Below are 19189 nucleotides of genomic sequence, written 5' to 3' on the forward strand. Positions count from 1 at the left end.
TGTATCGCCTATCCATCAATCACTCAGCCTCCTGAATGATCTGGATTCCATCCAGCTCCAGCTCCAATTCTTTCAAAGGTCTTCGAAAAGGTGCTGCAGGAAGCACTTCCTGCAGGTGTAGTCATCAAAGACACTGGCAGTCTTCCTACATCCCGCCACTCTCCTTTCTGGCATCCCTATTGTTCTAACTGTGCAATAAGAAAGAATGAGAATTAAATGACAAAATATCTTCCTACAGCCTCTGCCTCTCCTCACCAAAGCCTCTATGAGCCAAAGCTTCAACTCACACTCTAACACTGGCACACCCACACAATAACCACAATGCTTAAACATAACGTCTTTTTATTGGCCCCTGCCAAATGCTTAATTATGCACAATCCAACATTCCCAAGGGATCTGTGGTGCACAGAATGTCTTGACTGCCCCACTTGCTTTTTTTGAAATCTTTCTGCTGCTACTCACATCTCAATGTCTCTAAGGGAACTCTGGTGCACAGAACCTACTTTTCTTTTTGTTAATCTCATGGTTTGCCTTCTATTCCAGAGGCTGGCAGCAAATGGCATAAAAAAATTGTTGAAATCTAGGCCACGGGCTATTATTCCAAGCAACAAAAGACTAAGCTTTCTGAAGTGATTTTGTGTCAATCTCTTTTGCATAAGCTGTTCAGTCACACGCACAACCCCATTCTATCCAGATAAATAAATTTGTGTTTGGCACATCAAATGTAAATTAACAAATGGTACGTACTGCTCTCAATTCCTGAGAAGTGAAGTGACAGCAACTCCAAAGGATTTACCCACAACCCCACCCCCACCACATACCATTTGTGTTCTGAATTTTATTTTTCTAATTTTAAATAGAACATTAAAGTAAGTCATACAGTATTACTAAACAAACATCAAAAAGATAAATTTCTTAGTTTTTGATTTGGCAAGATTTTGATTATTGACTACTTCCATTAATAATATTCCCTTGGTTTTCCACAAATTAGTATTTATTCTCTGTTATTATTTAGGTTATTCAGCTATAAAGGACACGTATATCCTTTGTATCACTTGCTAAAATAAGCAGAAAATTGCTATTTTTCAGATTTCCTTCTAGCTTTAATAATATCTGCAGAAAATAAAATCCAAAGGTAGCACAGTCTATCTAATGGTAAAGCTAACTAGGGGGGAGGTTCCAGTGGCTTCACTGAATACAAATGAATTACTGATGTGAGGGAGGCAATACTATACTTTTGGTGATGACCTTTGCATCCTCATCGGCCACAGGACTAGTACTAGAAGATTGGAAGATGGTAATGTTATTTCTTTGTTCAAGAAATGATTTAAGGATAACCATAGGAATTATAGAGCAATGAGACTTCAGTTAGTGATGGGTAAACAATTGCTGAGGACTCTTAGAGGTGGGTTTTATGAGCATTTGGAAACAGTCTGATTGGAGATAGTCAGAATGGCTTTGTGGGCGGCAGGTTGTACCTCATGAGCCTGACTGAATTCTTTGAACAAGTAACAAAGCAAATTGATGAAGGCAAAGCAATGGACGTGATGTATATGGACTTTACTAAGACACTTGACAAAGATCCCCATAGTCGGCTCATTCAGAAAGTCAGGAAGCATGGCATCCAGGGTAACTTGGCTTCATGGATTCAGAATTGGCTTGCCCACAAAAGACGGAAGGTGGTTATAGATGGAGCATATTCTGCTTCAGTGTCGGTGACCAATGGTTCTCCACAGGGATCTGTTCTGGTATCCCTGCTCTTTGTGGTTTTTATAAATGTGACTTGGAAGAGGAAGTGGAAGGGTGGATCAGTAAGTTTGCAAATGGAATTGTGGATAGTGTAGAAGGTTGTCATAGGTTGCATCAGGACACTGATGGGATGCAGCGCTGGGCTGAGAAGTAGCAGATGGAGTTCAACTCAGAGAAGTGCGAAATGATTCACTTCAGTTTCTCAAATTTGAAGACAGAATGCAGGGTTAATGATAGAAATCTTAACAGCATTTAGGAGCAGTGGGATCTTGGAGTACACATCCAGAGCTCCCTCAAAGTTGCAGTGTAAGTAGATAGAGTGGTTAAGAAGGCATATGGTGTGTTGGCCTTTATTAGTCAGGGAATCAAGTTCAAGATGGTGAAGTAACGTTGCAGCTCTATAAACATCTAGCTAGACTATGCTTGAAGTATTATGTTCAGTTCTGGTCACCTCATTATAGGAAGGATGTAGAGACTTTAGAGAGAGTGCAGAGGACATTTACCAGGATGCTTCCTGGATTAGAGAGCATGTTTTACAAGGATAGGTTGAGTGAGCTAGGGCTTTTCTCTCTGGAGCGCAGGAGAATGAGAGGTGACTTGATAGAGGTTTACATAATAATAAGAGGCATAAATAGACTCAGCAGGCAGAGACTTTTTCCCAAGGCAGTTATAGCTAATACAAGGGGTCATACCTTAATGCTGTTTGGAGGAAGGTGTGGGGGGAGATGGCAGATAAGATATTTTACCCGGAGAGTGGTAGGTGCAAGAATGCACTAACAGGGTGGTGGTACATGCAGATACATCATGGACATTTAATAGACTCTTAGATAGTCCTCCATTCTTCTCTCATTCTTGTGCCTAAGTAGGAATGGAGCATTAAGTTTATGTTAAAGTAGGTTAAACAGTTGTCACAGCATCATGGGCCAAGGGGCCTGTACTATGGTGCACTGTTCTATGTTCTATGTTCTTTGATACCCTGGGATTCAGGTAATGACTTAAAGGAAAGTTCCTTCATCCAACATGACAGATCCAGTTCGCATACTTCAAGTGGTAGATTCTTTCAAAGTGTACATTAGGGTCGCAAGATGTGCCATGGAAGCCAATTACCAGTTAGGATGATGCCTGATCAAACAGGGTGTGCACTCTCCTTAGCAATGTTATCCAACAGAGTCATAGAGTTATATAGAGTAACACAGCATGGAAATAGCCCTTCAGCCAAACTCACCCATGTTGAACATAGTATCCACCAAGCTAGTCCCATGTGACCCATATACCTCTAAAATAGGGGTTCCCAACCAGGGTTCCACGGACCCCTCAGTTAATGATAGGAGTCCATGGCATAAAAAGTTGGGGAGCTCCTGCTCTAACACATTTCTACTCATGAACTTAGTTGAATATCCTTTAAATGTTGTTTATGTACCAGCCTCAACCACTTTTTATGGTGGTTCATTCCATATATGCACCACTCACTGAGTGAAGATGTTATCCCTCAGGTCTATTTTAAATATTTTAGCTCTCAAATGAAACCTATGCCTTCTAGTTTATAGTCCCTCTTCTGGAGGGAAAAATGACCATGTACATTCCCCCTATCTATACCCTGTACGATTTTATACATCTCTAGAAAGTCACCTCTCAACTTCTTATGTTCCAAGGAAGGAAGTCCTGTAAAGTCCTTAATGTCTCACTGTAACTAGGGACCTGATATACCGGCAGCATCCTCATAAACCTTCTCTGCATTTTTTACCTTTTAATGATATATCAACATTGAAAGCCTTTTGCCAATCCTTGGCTCAATTACCTAACTGATCACTGTCTACAATATGACCTATTGTAGTATCATCCACAAATGACAATGGAGAAGTTCAAAAATTGATTTTGAAAAGTCTGGAAATTTTCTCTGGAGCGAGTGTTGAATTAAGATAGCTGTTGTTTGCCCTAGGTTTTGCTGAGGATACCTCTACTGGCCCCCCAAGCTGCCCAATACTTTGTGGCCGGGATAGGATTATTTGTAGCTTCCATCTGTAGTCCACTTATGGCACGCAAACAAGGTCCAACGCTTACAGTGATTCACCCATAGCTGTTCTTAGAGTTTAACTCTACACAACACTAACTTGTGTCAATTCTTTCCTCTTTAGGAACAATATCAAAACCCAAAAATTAAAAGTAAACACATTTGAATTCTCTTGAATCTTTACCAGCTCTGTCTCAAATTTCCTTGAGATTCCCTAGCCTACAGCTCTATGCTATTTATAGCTGCTGATAGATGCACTGGGACTTGTAAGCATTTTGAAGATTGCTAATTAGTCGACTGTTGAATAATGCAAATGTGAAAAATGTCAGCAATTCTAAACATCACTCCTGTTATATTCCTAAAGAAATAAATAAATCTGCAAAATAGAGTTCTTGGCAGACATTTTTTGTGAGAAGAATAATGGGAAAAAATACTGATTGTTCATAATTAGGGAAATTATCGTCATAATTATTATGATGTCCCATCATGTCATTGCTTAATTGGTATTGTTCAAAGACTATGTCAATAATTTTACAACAATCTTAACATAGCAATGATTTACATAATTCTAGTAGTCTCTGATGCAGATTGATTTATGAGATATCCAGAGAATGTTAACTTTTGCATTTTACTGTCCTAAAGCCTAGATGATCTGCTGAGGTGTGGAGTGACATTTGCTGCCAATATGGTTGTAGTAGACAAAGAGAGTACAATGAGTGCCGAGGAAGATTACATGGCAGATGCCAAAACTATAGTAAATGTGCAAACACTCTTTAGGTAAGTGATTAATTGTCATTTAATGAAGTAATCTTAGAAGTTTGATTTGGTGAAATGCATGCAGTTATAACCAATAGAGTATTATACTTTAACTCAATCGGGCAATGAAGATTGTTTTTGCTAATAAAGTAGTTGTGGTAAAGTATGGTGAAAAGAAGTAAAAGACACATAATGAAAAATAGAAACAGAGGTATGCTGGAAATGAAGAGAATTTATATATTCAAACTGGAAAATATGTAATGTAATAGTCTAGATCTGGTTAGGAAAGTTTGACATTTCCCTGCATAGCCATTATAAGTTTGTGATTCCTGAGTGAATGGAGATATAGAATTGTAGCCATCTGTCTGCTGGTGGTGGACTGCTTTCCAGTGCTGGACTCCTTATAGAGACCTATGTGGGAATAGCAACTTGGCCATTTTGCTCAGGACTTCTGCAGCAAACTTGGCAAATGCGTGCCAAGTCCTTTGATTTCCATGGGTGAAACTGCTGTGAACAAAGTAGGAAAGTGTTATTTAATACATTTTTATTGATTAAGTTTATTTAAATATTAATTGAGTCACATTAATTATATTTGACTTTTTTTTTTGAAAATATATTTTTGTGGCTTCAAGTTTTCAGTGTCTTTGAATGTTTCTCAATGTCAGAGGCATGTCAGAACCAATTTCCCCCGGGATCAATAAAGTATGACTATGACTATTTAAGAGTTTTTATAAGTTTTTAACATTGGCCAAGTAGTCAATCTTTTTACAGCTTTTTATAAGCATCGTTTATTACTGATCATTTTAATCCACATTATCATTGTTTGTCTATTCCAACATGTGCTTCAAAATTTGGCTGAACAGAAGCAAACTTTGGGTGGGATAAAAATAATTATATTGGGAGCAGTAGAATTACATTAAAGCTTTCAGAAAATACCTTCTTTCCCCAACCCAAAACCATTCTGCTGAAAATCTGCTTGAGAATGATCAATAGGGTTGTCTGGAAGGGTCAATATCAACCAAATCCCAAAGTATTTGGGAAAGCATCTTAGAGAAACTAAAATACACTCAATCAATGTCTTCAATGATTTGAGGATTGATGAGGCCCATTCTACTGCTGCCCACCAATAACCAGAATTATTCCCAATAGGCTGTTGATGTGGATTTAGCAGAATTTGCTTTCCCCTGGCAGGAAGGCACAAGGCAGTCCAGCAGCTCCCAGCAGATATCTTAATTTTTGCAGGAACTGGATAACAAGGCGCTTTTGACAGACAATCAACCTGATATTTGCTCACTTCGGGGCACAGGACCTGACAAAACTTATCTATTCATTATGTACATCTTCAATTTTGAGTCATCCCAGCAAAGTGACAGAAGCAGGAGTAGGTTTCTCAGCACCTTACAATTGCCGTAATTTGTTGTCTTTTGTGACATTTTCTTGCACTAACTCCGTATTTCTGGGTTCATTAATGTCCAGAAATCCATTAATCTCTGATTTGAATATGCTCAACTAATGAGCTTCCACAATTGTCTTAGGTAAAGGATTCCAGAGAAATAAAGAATATGTTAATGGCCAACACGTTATTTGGCATTATGACTCCAGTTCTAGACATTAACAGATTTACAGTACAAGCAAATATCAACTTGGCAACTCCCTGTTGAACATTGGTTTTGAATTTTAGTGATATCACTGCTCTTTCTTTTGTATAGGCCTAATCTGTTTAATATCTGCTCAGACACTGAGCTCCCATCACAGGAATAAATAGTGCACCTTTAATGTACTTCCTATATCTAAAATATATTCTTTGTTAGCCAGGGAGAGCATATTTGCACACATCATTGCAGATATGGTCTTATTAGGGCTCCATATAATTGGAATAAAACATGTTCAATGCTGGTCTCCTCTTGCACTTTGCTGAAGAAATTCCAGCGGATTTGGCAAACATAAATCCATATTGTCTCCATCCAACTGGTTTCCCAGTGTTCTATTATTACTTACAAAATGATAGAATCCAGTGTATTTCCTATTTCTGACATTAGGCTAACTAGTCTGAGTTCCTTAATTTCTCTCTCCTTTATTTCTGAAATATTAAGTATATTTGCATTATTTCAGAAAGATTTTTGTGCCTTTTACAATGTTTATTTAATTTTGCTGTAATTTCCTTATTCAAAATACAAGTACTCCTACATTAAATAACAAATCTTTTTCTTTTAAATGTTCTTTTCATGTTCTCCTAAACTCACTTTTGTATTCTACTGTTCCTCTACTTATCAATACCTTGGTCTTCTGCTGTTATGAGGTTTTTCTATGGCTCATTGTACTTTTCCAACGATGTTATTGCCTTTTCCATTGATTGAATGCTTTATTTAACTTCTCTTGACCTTTCTGTTTTTTTTAAGAGGGGATATTGAGCATTGTTTTTTGTTATTAAGCTAATACGGTTGTTAAGAAGACATGGTGTGTTGGCCTTCAGTAGGCAGGGGATTGAATTCAAGAACTGCAAGATAATATTGCAGCTCTATAAAACTCTGGTTAGATCAGCGGTCCCCAACCACTGGGCTGTGGACTGGTACCGGGCCGCAAAGCATGCGCTACTGGGCCGCGAGGAAACGATATGATTTGGCGATAGGAGTCAGCTGCACCTTTCCTCATTCCCTGTCACGCCCACTGTTGAGCCATTACGCATGCAAGGTCATTACCCGCGCATCTTCCATGACAGCGCGGGAAGAAGATCAACTCCTCGAGCTTGCAAATGACGGCGGGCTGAAAAGTATGTTTGACATAACATCTCTGCCAGCATTCCGGATCAAAGTCAAGGCTAAATATCCTGAGAAAGCCACGAAAGCACTGAAAACGTTGCTTCCATTTCCAACATATCTCTGCAATAAATGAAATGAAAACCAAATTGCGTAATGGACTGGACATAAGGAACCCCATTCGAGTATCGCTGTCTCCCATCACCCCTCGATGGGACCATCTGGTTGCAGGGAAACAAGCATTCAGCCCAGGGCTCCCACTGATTCAGCTATATTGGTGTGTTGCAATGATTTTATATATTCATACGGGGAAAATATATGCTGTGTGTTTAATATCCAAACGTTACTTAAAATGTTATGATGGTATTGACTTACTTATATAACCATATAACAATTACAGCACGGAAGCAGGCCATCTCTGCCCTTCTAGTCCGTGCCCAACGCTACTCTCACCTAGTCCCACCGACCTGCACTCAGCCCATAACCCTCCATTCCTTTCCTGTCCATATACCTATTCAATTTAACTTCAAATGACAATATTGAACCTGCCTCTACCACTTCTACTGGAAGTTCGTTCAACACTTACTTCAAGCTCCCCTGTCCTCCCCCGATAATTTACTTATCGCTATATTCATGCGAGGAAAATATGCGCTGTGTGTTTAATATTAAATTCGTTAGATAAACCCTTTTAGAAACGAAATTGAGTGTATTAGCCACTTATCACCTATATTCCGCTCGTGATTAACACCCGCCCCCAACAGAATCGCCAAAAACGATTTGTAGAAAAAATTTGGTGCCCGCGCAAGGCTTCATGGTCATTGTAGTCTTTCTGTGTAAACAACGTATTTGGCTCTACTCTTGTCCGTTGGCAACCCTACCACCACCCCCCCCCCCCGCCCCGGTCCGCAGTGATAAAAAGGTTGGGGACCCCGGGTTAGATCACAATTGGAAAGCATGTTTTATGAAGACAGGTTGAACAAGCTAGGGTTTTTCTCATTGAAGCAAAGAAGAACAAGAGGTAATTTGACAGAGGTGTACAAAATGATAATGACTGAATAGGCAACTGGAGACGATTTCCCAGGATGAAAATTGCGAGTACAGGGTGGCATAGTTTTAAGGAGATTGGAGGAAAATGTTGGGAGATGTCAGAGGTAAATTTTTACACAGAGAGTTGTGAACTTCCTGGCAAGAGTGGTGGTAGAGGCAAATACGTTAGGGGCATTTAAGAAACTCGTAGATAGGCATATTGATGATAGAAAAATGGTGCGCTATGTAGGAGGGAAGTGTTAGATTGAATTTAGAGTAGATTAAGAGATTGGCACAACATTATGGGCTGAAGTGCCTGTGTTATGCTGTATTGTTATATGTTCCAGGAGGAAAGAACTAACCAGAGTAATGAATTAAATGGTACCATCTGAATTAAATAGGCGAGGAGAGAGGGAGATGTGCCTGGAAGTGTAATTTCATGGAAAGTGATTAATATTGCAATGTCATTCTGTCTGGATTGCCAAAGTAATCTTCCTAACAATGATTTGAGTAAAGTAGTTAATTAGAATTAGTATTGATTTCACAAACTAGAGGTTGCCACTGACTCAATAACCTCTTTAATACCTTCAATTTAATAAATAAATAAATAAATAAATGTCCTGTGTCACAAAGGTACTTGAGTGCAAATGTGTAAACATATTACTTTTATGTATGTACTATTTAATTTCAGCTTTTGCATAACTTACCTTCTAATTTATGTTCTAACGAAAGACTTAGGACAAATGAAGTTTAGAATAGGAGGCATTTTATCTGTTCAGATAATATATTGAAGGCTGTTGTGCAGTTCACTGGCTTTTCATCTCTAGGGCTCTGTTCATATCCAGCTCTGTATAATAGATTTTGAACTCTCGGATGGTTAGAGGAGTTGTTTATGGCCTTTTTTGTCTTATATCAATCCAGTTTCTAGTGGATCTGAATTGATACATAAAACTGTCTTTAATTGGATACCATCCTTTAGAGGAGCCACAATGTGAGGGGTGTAATCATATTCCTTTCTCAAGATTGGCCTGAATTATAGTACTGGGACAGAGTGAATGAAACGTTATACTGCATTAGTAACCTTACACTTGCCCTTGGCACAAACAAATTGGCTTGTTATAAAATCAATAATTTCTCCTTTTCCTGAATAACAGAAAAATCACATTCTTGTATACTTCTCTTTAACCTCCTATGCTTCAAGGCGAATGTCACAATTTCTCTCTCCACGTGACAGAATTTATCCTAATTAATCCCCTCTGACACCTCTGTAAGGAGCCACCCATGGCCACAGTGCATCACACAGGGCCTAAGCAATGTTTTGTCAGTGTTTACCATTAGTAGTCGCTCTTTTAGTCAGTGCTTATTTTCATTAAGACAAGAATTCCAAGTGCCTTCTTTAAATGTCTTCTTGATTGTCCTGCTACCTTTGAAGAGGCCACAGGGGTCTCTGTTCCTGCAGTTAATACAGTACCATTTTCATCATATTGTCACATCTCATTTTCTCGCCAAAGTGAATCACTTAACAATTTCTTGTTCGTTCTTCACCTTAATGAACACCTTTTATTGCAAAAACCTTCCAAATAATTATTACTTTATCATTGACTTTTATTTGAGTCTTTCAGTATTTTATCGACTAGTTTTACTGATTCTATTATTAAACAAAACAGCAAATCTTTTTTATTTAATCAGTGTTTTAAACTAGAGAAACATCCCAAAGGTGTTCAATGTAGGTTCAGAAGACAGGAATTGATGCCAAGCCATGTCAGGAGATGTTGGGTTGAATGCCTAAAAACTTGTGGAAAGTTGATATTAGAGAATATTTTCAAGGCAGAAGGAAGGAATAAGATGTTTCAGTATGCGATGGGTTATTGGGGTATGGGATACCAATGGTGAAATATCTATTATATTTAGTGTGGTTGTGATTCAGAAGTGGACTATTTGTAATTCTTTGGATATCTCTGTGAAAGTGCTGGCATTGTCACTTACACATTCAAGAAGAGTTCCTCCACTTTATCTGCACAATGTGATTCAGGTCAACACCTAACCATCCACCTCTAGAAGTAGTTTGTTGTTTACCTACCCTGAGCAGCAGCATCAGAGATTGGAGAGTTATTCAGTCTCTGTTGGGAACACCCCTGTCATATCCCTGTTCCTGATGCAATGTACATTGACTGCTGATGTTCACTTTTGGTGCACAGACCCACATCTTTCCTATTAGCCCTATGAAAATGTGAATATCTGTATTAGTAGATGAAAGCCAGCAGTTATCACTGTCGTCCCGCTGCGTGTCCAGTAGTATTGCTGGAGGATTTGTTAGGAATTGAGGACTAAAATGTGAATTTTTAAGTTTTTACAGTTTTTGTGTTGTTTTCACTCACTGCTAATGCTTGTCAGAAGAGTATTATATCCCAATATCTAACTGAAATAGAATTGTCACCAGGTGATTGTGAATACATATCTTTCCATGTCCGGTGCCTATTCATTCTAATATCCCTGTTGACTCAATCGAATTAGTTGGCTGATGGCAGAGAAATATTTCCCATTTTCTGCTTCACCTCCTGTTTCTGCAGAAAGAGAGAGAAAGCAATGAGTCAGGGTAAAACAATGAGGCTATGTGGATTGATGGAACTGGAGCTTAGTGAGAACGGAAGAAGATGCATTTGGATCTGAATGAGGCTAAATGTCAGTGGTGACTGTAGAAATGGGAACATTAGAAAGTGCAGCTGACAAAGTGCTTTGGTGTAAGAGTTGCAAATTAAAATGAAGTGGTCAGATTGTGGGATTTGGAACACTGCCCGCCTTTCTTGACATACATAGCCTTCATCATTGAATCCAAAAACAGGGAAAGTACAGTACTTTCTTGATGTAGTTTTGCAGTTATTTTATTTTATTCCATCGTAATTGAATTACCAACTTCCCTCTCCCACATTAGTGACAGAAATTGGTGAAATCGTAGACAGCAAGGAAGGTTGTTTAAGGGGCACGCGTCAACTGAAAAGATGAGTCAATCAGTGGCAGATTGAATTTAATGCAGACAAGTATGGGGTAATGCTTTCTGGCATGCCAACTATAGGCAGGACAAATACAATAAATGGCAAGGACCCTAGGAGTGCTGAAGTACAGAAAAACTTGGTTGCAAGTTCCTGGTTCCTGAAGAGGATGATGTATATGAATAGGGATATAAGGAAGGCATCTGAAATGGTTGCTTTCACGGATGAAGGTATTGAGTACACAATTTGGGACATCATGTTGGACCGTATAAAGTGTTGGTTAGACCGCACTGGGAGTATTGTGTACATTTTTATTCACCATAACTCAAGAAGGGTGTGGTAACTTAGAAAGAATGCAGAAGAGATTCATCAGGATATTATCTAGAGTGGAGAGCTTTGATTATGTGGGTGAAGAGATTGGACAGACTGGGTTTGTTTTCTTTGGAGTGTAGGTCGGCTGAGGGTGACTTTATAGAGATAACAGTATTTCAGGGTTACAAACGTCACGGAGTCTTCTCCCTTGGGGTAGAAAATTTTAAAATTCGAGGGCATATTGTAGGTGTAAGATGGGAGAATTTTAAAGAAGATCGAAGAAGCTAGTTTTTCCATGTGGAAGGTGATGGATTTTGGAAATGCCAGAGGAGGAGGTCAAGGTAGAAACAACTTAAACATTTAAAAGGCACTTAGGCAGGTATTTGGATTGGAGAGTCACTCAGGAATATGGCATAATGTAGGGAAGTGGGATAAGTGTAGATAGCCATCACTGTCACCAAGAATGTGTTGGGCCAAAGAGACTCATTTTGTGTTATACAGGTCCATGATTCTATGACTACGATGAGGATTTTCCGCTCTCAGTTTGACATCAATTTACATTATACTGACAACTTTACTGTTTAAATGGACTTAACCCACTCCAGACCCATTGCAATTTGCCTATCGCCACAATAGGTCAACGGCAGGCGCAAGCTTAATGGCTCTCTACACGGCTTTAGACCACCTAGGTAACACAATCACCTATGTCAGGATGCTGTTCATCAACTATAGCCCAGCATTTAATACCATCGTTCCCACAATCCTGACTGAGAAATTACAGAACCTGGGCCTCTGTACCTCCCTCTGCAATTGGATCCTCGACTTCCTAACCGGAAGACCACAATCTGTGCGGATTGGTGATAACATATCCTCCTCGCTGATGATCAACACTGGTGCACCTCAGGGGTGTGTGCTTAGCCCCCTGCTCTTCTCTCTATATGCACATGACTGTGTGGCTAGGCATAGCTCAAATACCATCTATATATTTGCTGACGATACAACCATTGTTGATAGAATCTCAGGTGGTGACGAGAGGGTGTACAGAAGTGAGATATGACAACTAGTGGAATGGTGCTGCAGCAACAACCTGGCACTCAACGTCAGTAAGACGAAAGAACTGATTATGGACTTCAGGAAGGGTAAGACGAAGGAACACATACCAATCCTCATAGAGGGATTAGAAGTGGAGAGAGTGAGCAGTTTCAGGTTTCTGGGTGTCAAGATCTCTGAGGATCTAACCTGGTCCCAACATACCGATGTAGTTATAAAGAAGGCAAGACAGCAGCTATACTTTATTAGGAGTTTGAAGAGATTTGGCATATCAACAAAAAAGAAAGGCACCCCTTAGTCTTGCGAGACCATGGATCTGCGCCTGGAAAGTCTTCACTCTCCAGGGCGCAGGCCTGGGCAAGGTTGTATGGAAGACCAGCAGTTGCCCATGCTGCAAGCCTCCCCTCTCCACGACACCAATGTTGTCCAAGGGAAGGGCATTAGGACCCATACAGCTTGGCACCAGTGTCGTCGCAGAGCAATGTGTGATTAAGTGCCTTGCTCAAGGACACAACACATTCCCTCAGCTGGGGCTCGAACTCACGAACTTCAGGTAGCTAGTCCAATGCCTTAACGACTTGACCACGTGCCCACACTAGGCATATCAACAAATACACTCAAAACCTTCTATAGTTGTACGGTGGAGAGCATTCTAACAGGCTGCATCACTGTCTGGTACAGAGGCGCTACTGCACAGGACTGAAAGAAACTGCAGAAGGTTGTAAATCTAGTCAGCTCCATCTTGGGTACGAGCCTACAAAGTACCCAGGACATCTTTAGGGAGCGGTGTCTCAGAAAGGCAGTGTCCATTATTAAGGACCTCCAGCACCCAGGACATGCCCTTTTCTCACTGTTACCATCAGGTAGGAGGTACAGAAGCCTGAAGGCACACATTCAGCGATTCAAGAATAGCTTCTTCCCCTCTGCCATCCGATTCCTAAATGGATATTAAATCTTTGGACACTACCTCACTTTTTTTTAAATACACAGTATTTCTGTTTTTTCACATTTTTAAAATCTATTCAATATACATAATGGATTTACTTGTTTATTTATTAATATTACTTTTATTATATTTTTTTCTCTCTGCTAGATTATGCATTATATTGAACTGCTGCTGCTAAGTTAACAAATTTCACATCACATGCCGGTGATAATAAACCTGATTCTGATTCTGATTTCAATTAACTGCTAGGAAAGTCACTGCCTTTTAGATGTTAAGGTTTGTCCCAATTTATCTATGCTTAATTTCTATCAACTTCACAAATGTTCTTTTTTACATGTTCTATTTGTGTCCTCCCCATTTCTTTCTTGGAATTAAATGTAATTAGTATTTGAAATATTTTGGAACAGAAAACTTTGCTCAATTATATTAATAATTGAATTTTCATGAAAATTCTGATTGGTAAACAACTGATAACCATATAACCATATAACAATTACAGCACGGAAATGGGCTATCTCGGCCCTGCTGGTACTTACTCTTACACTCACCTAGTCCCACCGACCTGCACTCAGCCCATAACACTCCATTCCTTTCCTGTCCATATATCTATCCAATTTAACTTTAAACGACAACATCGAAACTGCCTCAACCACTTCTGCTGGAAGCTCGTTCCACACAGCTACCACTCTCTGAGTAAAGAAGTTCCCCCTCATGTTACCCCTAAACTTTTGCCCTTTAACTCTCAACTCATGTCCTCTTGTTTGAATCTCCCCCACTCTCAATGGAAAAAGCCTATCCACGTCAACTCTATCTATCCCCCTCATAATTTTAAATACCTCTATCAAGTCCCCCCTCAAGCTTCTACGCTCCACAGAATAAAGACCTAACTTGTTCAACCTCTCTCTGTAACTTAGGAGATGAAACCCAGGCAACATTTTAGTAAATCTCCTCTGTACTGTCTCAATTTTATTGACATCTTTCCTATAAGTCAGTGACCAGAACTGTACACAATACTCCAAATTTGGCCTTACCAATGCCTTCTACAATTTCAACATTACATCCCAACTCCTATACTCAATGCTCTGATTTATAAAGGCCAGCATACCAAAAGCTTTCTTCACCACCCTATCCACATGAGATTCCACCTTCAGGGAACTATGCACCATTATTCCTAGATCCCTCTGTTCTACTGCATTCTTCACTGCCCTACCATTTATCATGTATGTCCTATTTTGATTAGTCCTACCAAAATGTAGTACCTCACATTTTTCAGCTTTAAACTCCATCTGCCATCTTTCAACCCACTCTTCTAACTGGCCTAAATCTCTCTGCAAGCTTTGAAAACCTACTTCATTATCCACAACTCCACCTAGTTTAGTATCATCTGCATGCTTACTAATCCAATTTACCACCCCATCATCCAGATCATTAATATGTATGACAAACAACATTTGACCCAGTACAGATCCCTGAGGCACACCAGTAGACACAGTCCTCCAATCTGACACACAGTTATCCACCACTACTCTCTGGCGTCTCCCATGCAGCCACTGCTGAATCCATTTTACTACTTCGATATTAATGCCTAACGATTGAATCTTCCTAACTAACCTTCCATGTGGAACCTTGTCGAAGGCCTTACTGAAGTCCATATAGACAACATCCACTGCTTTACGCTCGTCAACTCTCCTAGTAACCTCATCAAAAAATTCAATAAGATTTGTCAAACATGACCTTTTACGCACAAATCCATGTTGACTGTTCCTAATCAGGCCCTGTCTATCCAGGTAATTATATATACCATCTCTAAGAACACTCTCCATCAATTTACCCACCACTGACGTCAAACACACAGGCCGATAATTGTTAGGTTTACTCTTAGAACCCGTTTTAAACAATGGAACCACATGAGCAATACGCTAATCCTCCGGCACCATCCCTGTTTCTAATGACATTTGAAATATTTCTGTCAGAGTCCCTGCTATTTCTACACTAACTTCCCTCAAGGTCCTAGGGAATATCTTGTCCAGACCCGGAGACTTATGAACTTTTATATTCCTTAAAAGCGGAAGTACTTCCTCTTCTTTAATTGTCATACTTTCCATAACTACCCTTCTTGTTTCCTTTACCTTACACAATTCAATATCCTTCTCCTTAGTGAATACCGAAGAAAAGAAATTGTTCAAAATCTCCCCCACCTCTTTTGGCTCCGCACATAGCCGTCCGCTCTGATTCTCTAAGGGACCAATTTTATCCCTCGCTATCCTTTTGCTATTAATATAACTGTAGAAACCCTTTGGATTTATTTTCACCTTACTTGCCAAAGCAGCCTCATATCTTCTTTTAGCTTTTCTAATTTATTTCTTAAAGTTCTTTTTACATTCTTTATATTCCTTGAGCACCTCATTTACTCCAAGCTGCCTATATTTATTGTAGATCCCTCTCTTTTTCCCAACCAAGTTTCCAATATCCTTTGAAAACCATGGCTCTCTCAAACTTTTAACCTTTCCTTTCAACCTAACAGGAACATAAAGATCCTGTACCCTCAAAATTTCACTTTTAAATGACCTCCATTTCTCTATTACATCCTTCCCATAAAACTAATTGCCCCAATCCACTCCTTTTAAATCCTTTCGCATCTCCTCAGTGTTAGCCTTTCTCCAATCAAAAATCTCAAACCTGGGTCCAGTCCTATCCTTCTCCATAATTATATTGAAACTAATGGTATTGTGACCACTGGACCTGAAGTGCTCCCTAACACATACCTCCATCACCTGCCCTATCTCATTCCCTAACAGGAGATCCAACACTGCCCCTTCTGTCGTTGGTACCTCTATGTATTGCTGCAAAAAACTATCTTGCACACATTTGACAAACTCCAAACCATCCAGCCCTTTTACAGAATGGGCTTCCCAATCTATGTGTGGAAAATTAAAATCTCCCACAATCACAACCTTGTGCTTACTACAAATGTCTGCTATCTCCTTACAAATTCGCTCCTCCAATTCTCGGTCCCCATTAAGTGGTCTATAATACACCCCTATAAGCATCACTACATCTTTCCCATACCTCAATTCCACCCAAATAACCTCCCTAGACGAGTCCACTAATCTATCCTGCCAGAGCACTGCTGTTATATTTTCTCTGACAAGCAATGCAACACCTCACCCACTTGTCCCTCCTATTCTATCACACCTGAAGCAACGAAATCCTGGAATATTTAGTTGCCAATCACACCCGTCCTGCAACCATGTTTCACTAATAGCTACAACATCATATTTCCAGGTATCAATCCATGCTGTAAGCTCATCCACCTTTCTTACAATGCTCCTAGCATTAAAATAGATGCATTTAAGAAACTCTCCGCCTCTTACTCTCTTTTTATCCTTAATGGTGCAAAGAACTTTGGTATCTTTTTCTTCCTTCTCCCTACATCTTCGGTCTGAGTGCTCCCGATCTCTGTCCCCTGCCTATCCTCCCTCACACACTGTCTACTAGCTTCCTCTATTTGTGAACTAACCTCCTCTCTTCTAGTCTCTTCAATTTGATTCCCACCCATCAACCATTCTAGTTTAAAGTCACCTCAGTGGCCTTCGCAAATCTCCATGCCAGGATATTTGTCCACCTAGGGTTCAAGTGCAACTCGTCCTTTTTGTACAGGTCACACCTGCGCCAAAAGAGGTCCCAATGATCCAAAAAGTTGAATCCCCGCCCCTTGCTCCAATCCCTCAGCTACGTATTTATCCTCCACCTTATTGCATTCCTACTCTCACTGTCGCGTGGCACAGGCAGTGATCCCAAGATTACCACCTTTGCGGTCCTTCTTCTCAACTCCCTTCCTAACTCCCTATATTCTCCTTTCAGGACCTCTCCCCTTTTTCTACCTATGTCATTGGTACCCATATGTACCACAACTTCTGGCTCCTCTCCCCTCCCACTTCAGGATATCTTGGACGTGATCAGAAACGTCTCGGACCCTGGCACCGGGGAGGCAAACTACCATCCAGGTCTCTGGACTGTGTCCACAGGATCGTCTATCTGACCCCCTAACTATCGAGTTCCCTATTACTTCTGTCCTCTTCTTCCTTTCCCTACCCTTCTGAGCTACAGGGCTGGACTCTGTGCCGAAGGCACGGCCAATGTTGCTTCCCCCAGGTAAGCTGTCCCCCTCAACAGTATTCAAACGGGAGTACTTATTGCCAAGAGCCACAGCCACTGGGGTACTCTCTAGTACCTGACTTTTCCCCTTCCCCCTCCTAACCGTGACCCACTTGTCTGCCTCCCGTGGCCCCGGTGTGACCACCTGCCTGTAACTCCTCTCTATCAACTCCTCACTCTCCCTGATCAGACGAAGGTCATCGAACTGCAGCTCCAGTTCCGTAATGCGGTCCCTTAGGAGCTGCGTCTCGGCGCACCTGGTGCAGATGTGGACATCTGGGGGGCTGGTAGACTCCACGACCTCCCACATCCGACACCGAGAACAACAAGCTGCCCTCACACTCATACTTACCCCTCTCCTCAAACAACAGGAAAAAAATGAATACCAAACCTTCTTCGCCTCGCCCGTTTCCACCTAAGCCCATTGAGCCAAAGCCTTTAAGCCTTCACTCTGCTCCTGGCTCACTCCGCTGCCCGCTGTATACGGCTTGTGTTCCGTTTAAAACTTCCATGCTTCACTGCCCAATGTCACATGCCTGCGCAGTCCCACCTCTCTGAAAACCGATGAAAAAAAACCAAAAAAATTCAAAATGGCTTCCTCCGCACTCCCAGTCCGATTCTCAGACTTACTTCTCGGAATTAATCACAATTTAATGCCTCTAAGGGTACATTAAATATAATGTGACATCATTTAAGAAATTGAATATTGTGAAAGTTTGAAAAGATATTATTATTTGAAGTTGAACATGATATATCTTCAGTTAATATTTTTTCTTGTTCCATTCATACTTAATGGAAGAATGGACATAAAACAAAACAAATGACTAATTTTACTGGAGGACTAATTTATTCAATTGCTAATCAAAGTGTACTTTATAATTTTTTTCCTTTTGTTTATCAATATTCTACTAAAGGTCACACAGATGGCATGATTCTTTACTTAGTCCCAACAATAATTCAACCAGAGAAAGAGAGAAGCTCTCATGTTGCACTGAATGTAGATTTTATATTTCCCAAAAGCCCCATTTTTACAATGTGTGAGAAACAATTGGCAATTATTGTGGGGTTTGCCTGATTTTATACAGAGCTTTAAAATGAATCATTGCGTCATATGTGATCAAACTCATTTTACTCATGGTCCTTAAGAGACCCTAGAATTTTAGGCCACCTGTCCAGATCATATGAAAATTGATCATTAAGATTCTGTGTGCAGGATCTGCTCACTTAAAAGCAGAAATTAAAAGTATAAATCCCTGAGACCAAGTGCCTAGGAATTTTTCATCAATTTAAATATAATCCCAAACCTACTTTCATCATTGACTTCCTCTTAAATGCTATCTACTTTCATGCAGGACTGCTTCTAATCTCCACGAAGGCAATCAGTTAAATAAATATTTCATTTACATTTTATAAATTGCTGCCATAAATCTCTCTA

General features: G+C 40.1%; 1 protein-coding gene across 3 annotated transcripts in view; it reads left to right on the forward strand.

Moving 5' to 3' along the window:
• kcnt2a (potassium channel, subfamily T, member 2a) overlaps positions 1–19189 on the forward strand; it is a 976808-nt gene that overhangs the window by 606827 nt on the left and 350792 nt on the right. For all 3 annotated transcript variants that reach the window (XM_072274729.1, XM_072274730.1, XM_072274731.1), the window contains one exon: positions 4403–4537. In XM_072274729.1, coding sequence (XP_072130830.1) covers positions 4403–4537 — 135 coding nt within the window. The remainder of the gene's footprint in view (positions 1–4402; positions 4538–19189) is intronic.

Source organism: Mobula birostris, chromosome 12 (assembly GCF_030028105.1).
Source record: "Mobula birostris isolate sMobBir1 chromosome 12, sMobBir1.hap1, whole genome shotgun sequence".
NCBI lineage: Eukaryota > Metazoa > Chordata > Chondrichthyes > Myliobatiformes > Myliobatidae > Mobula > Mobula birostris.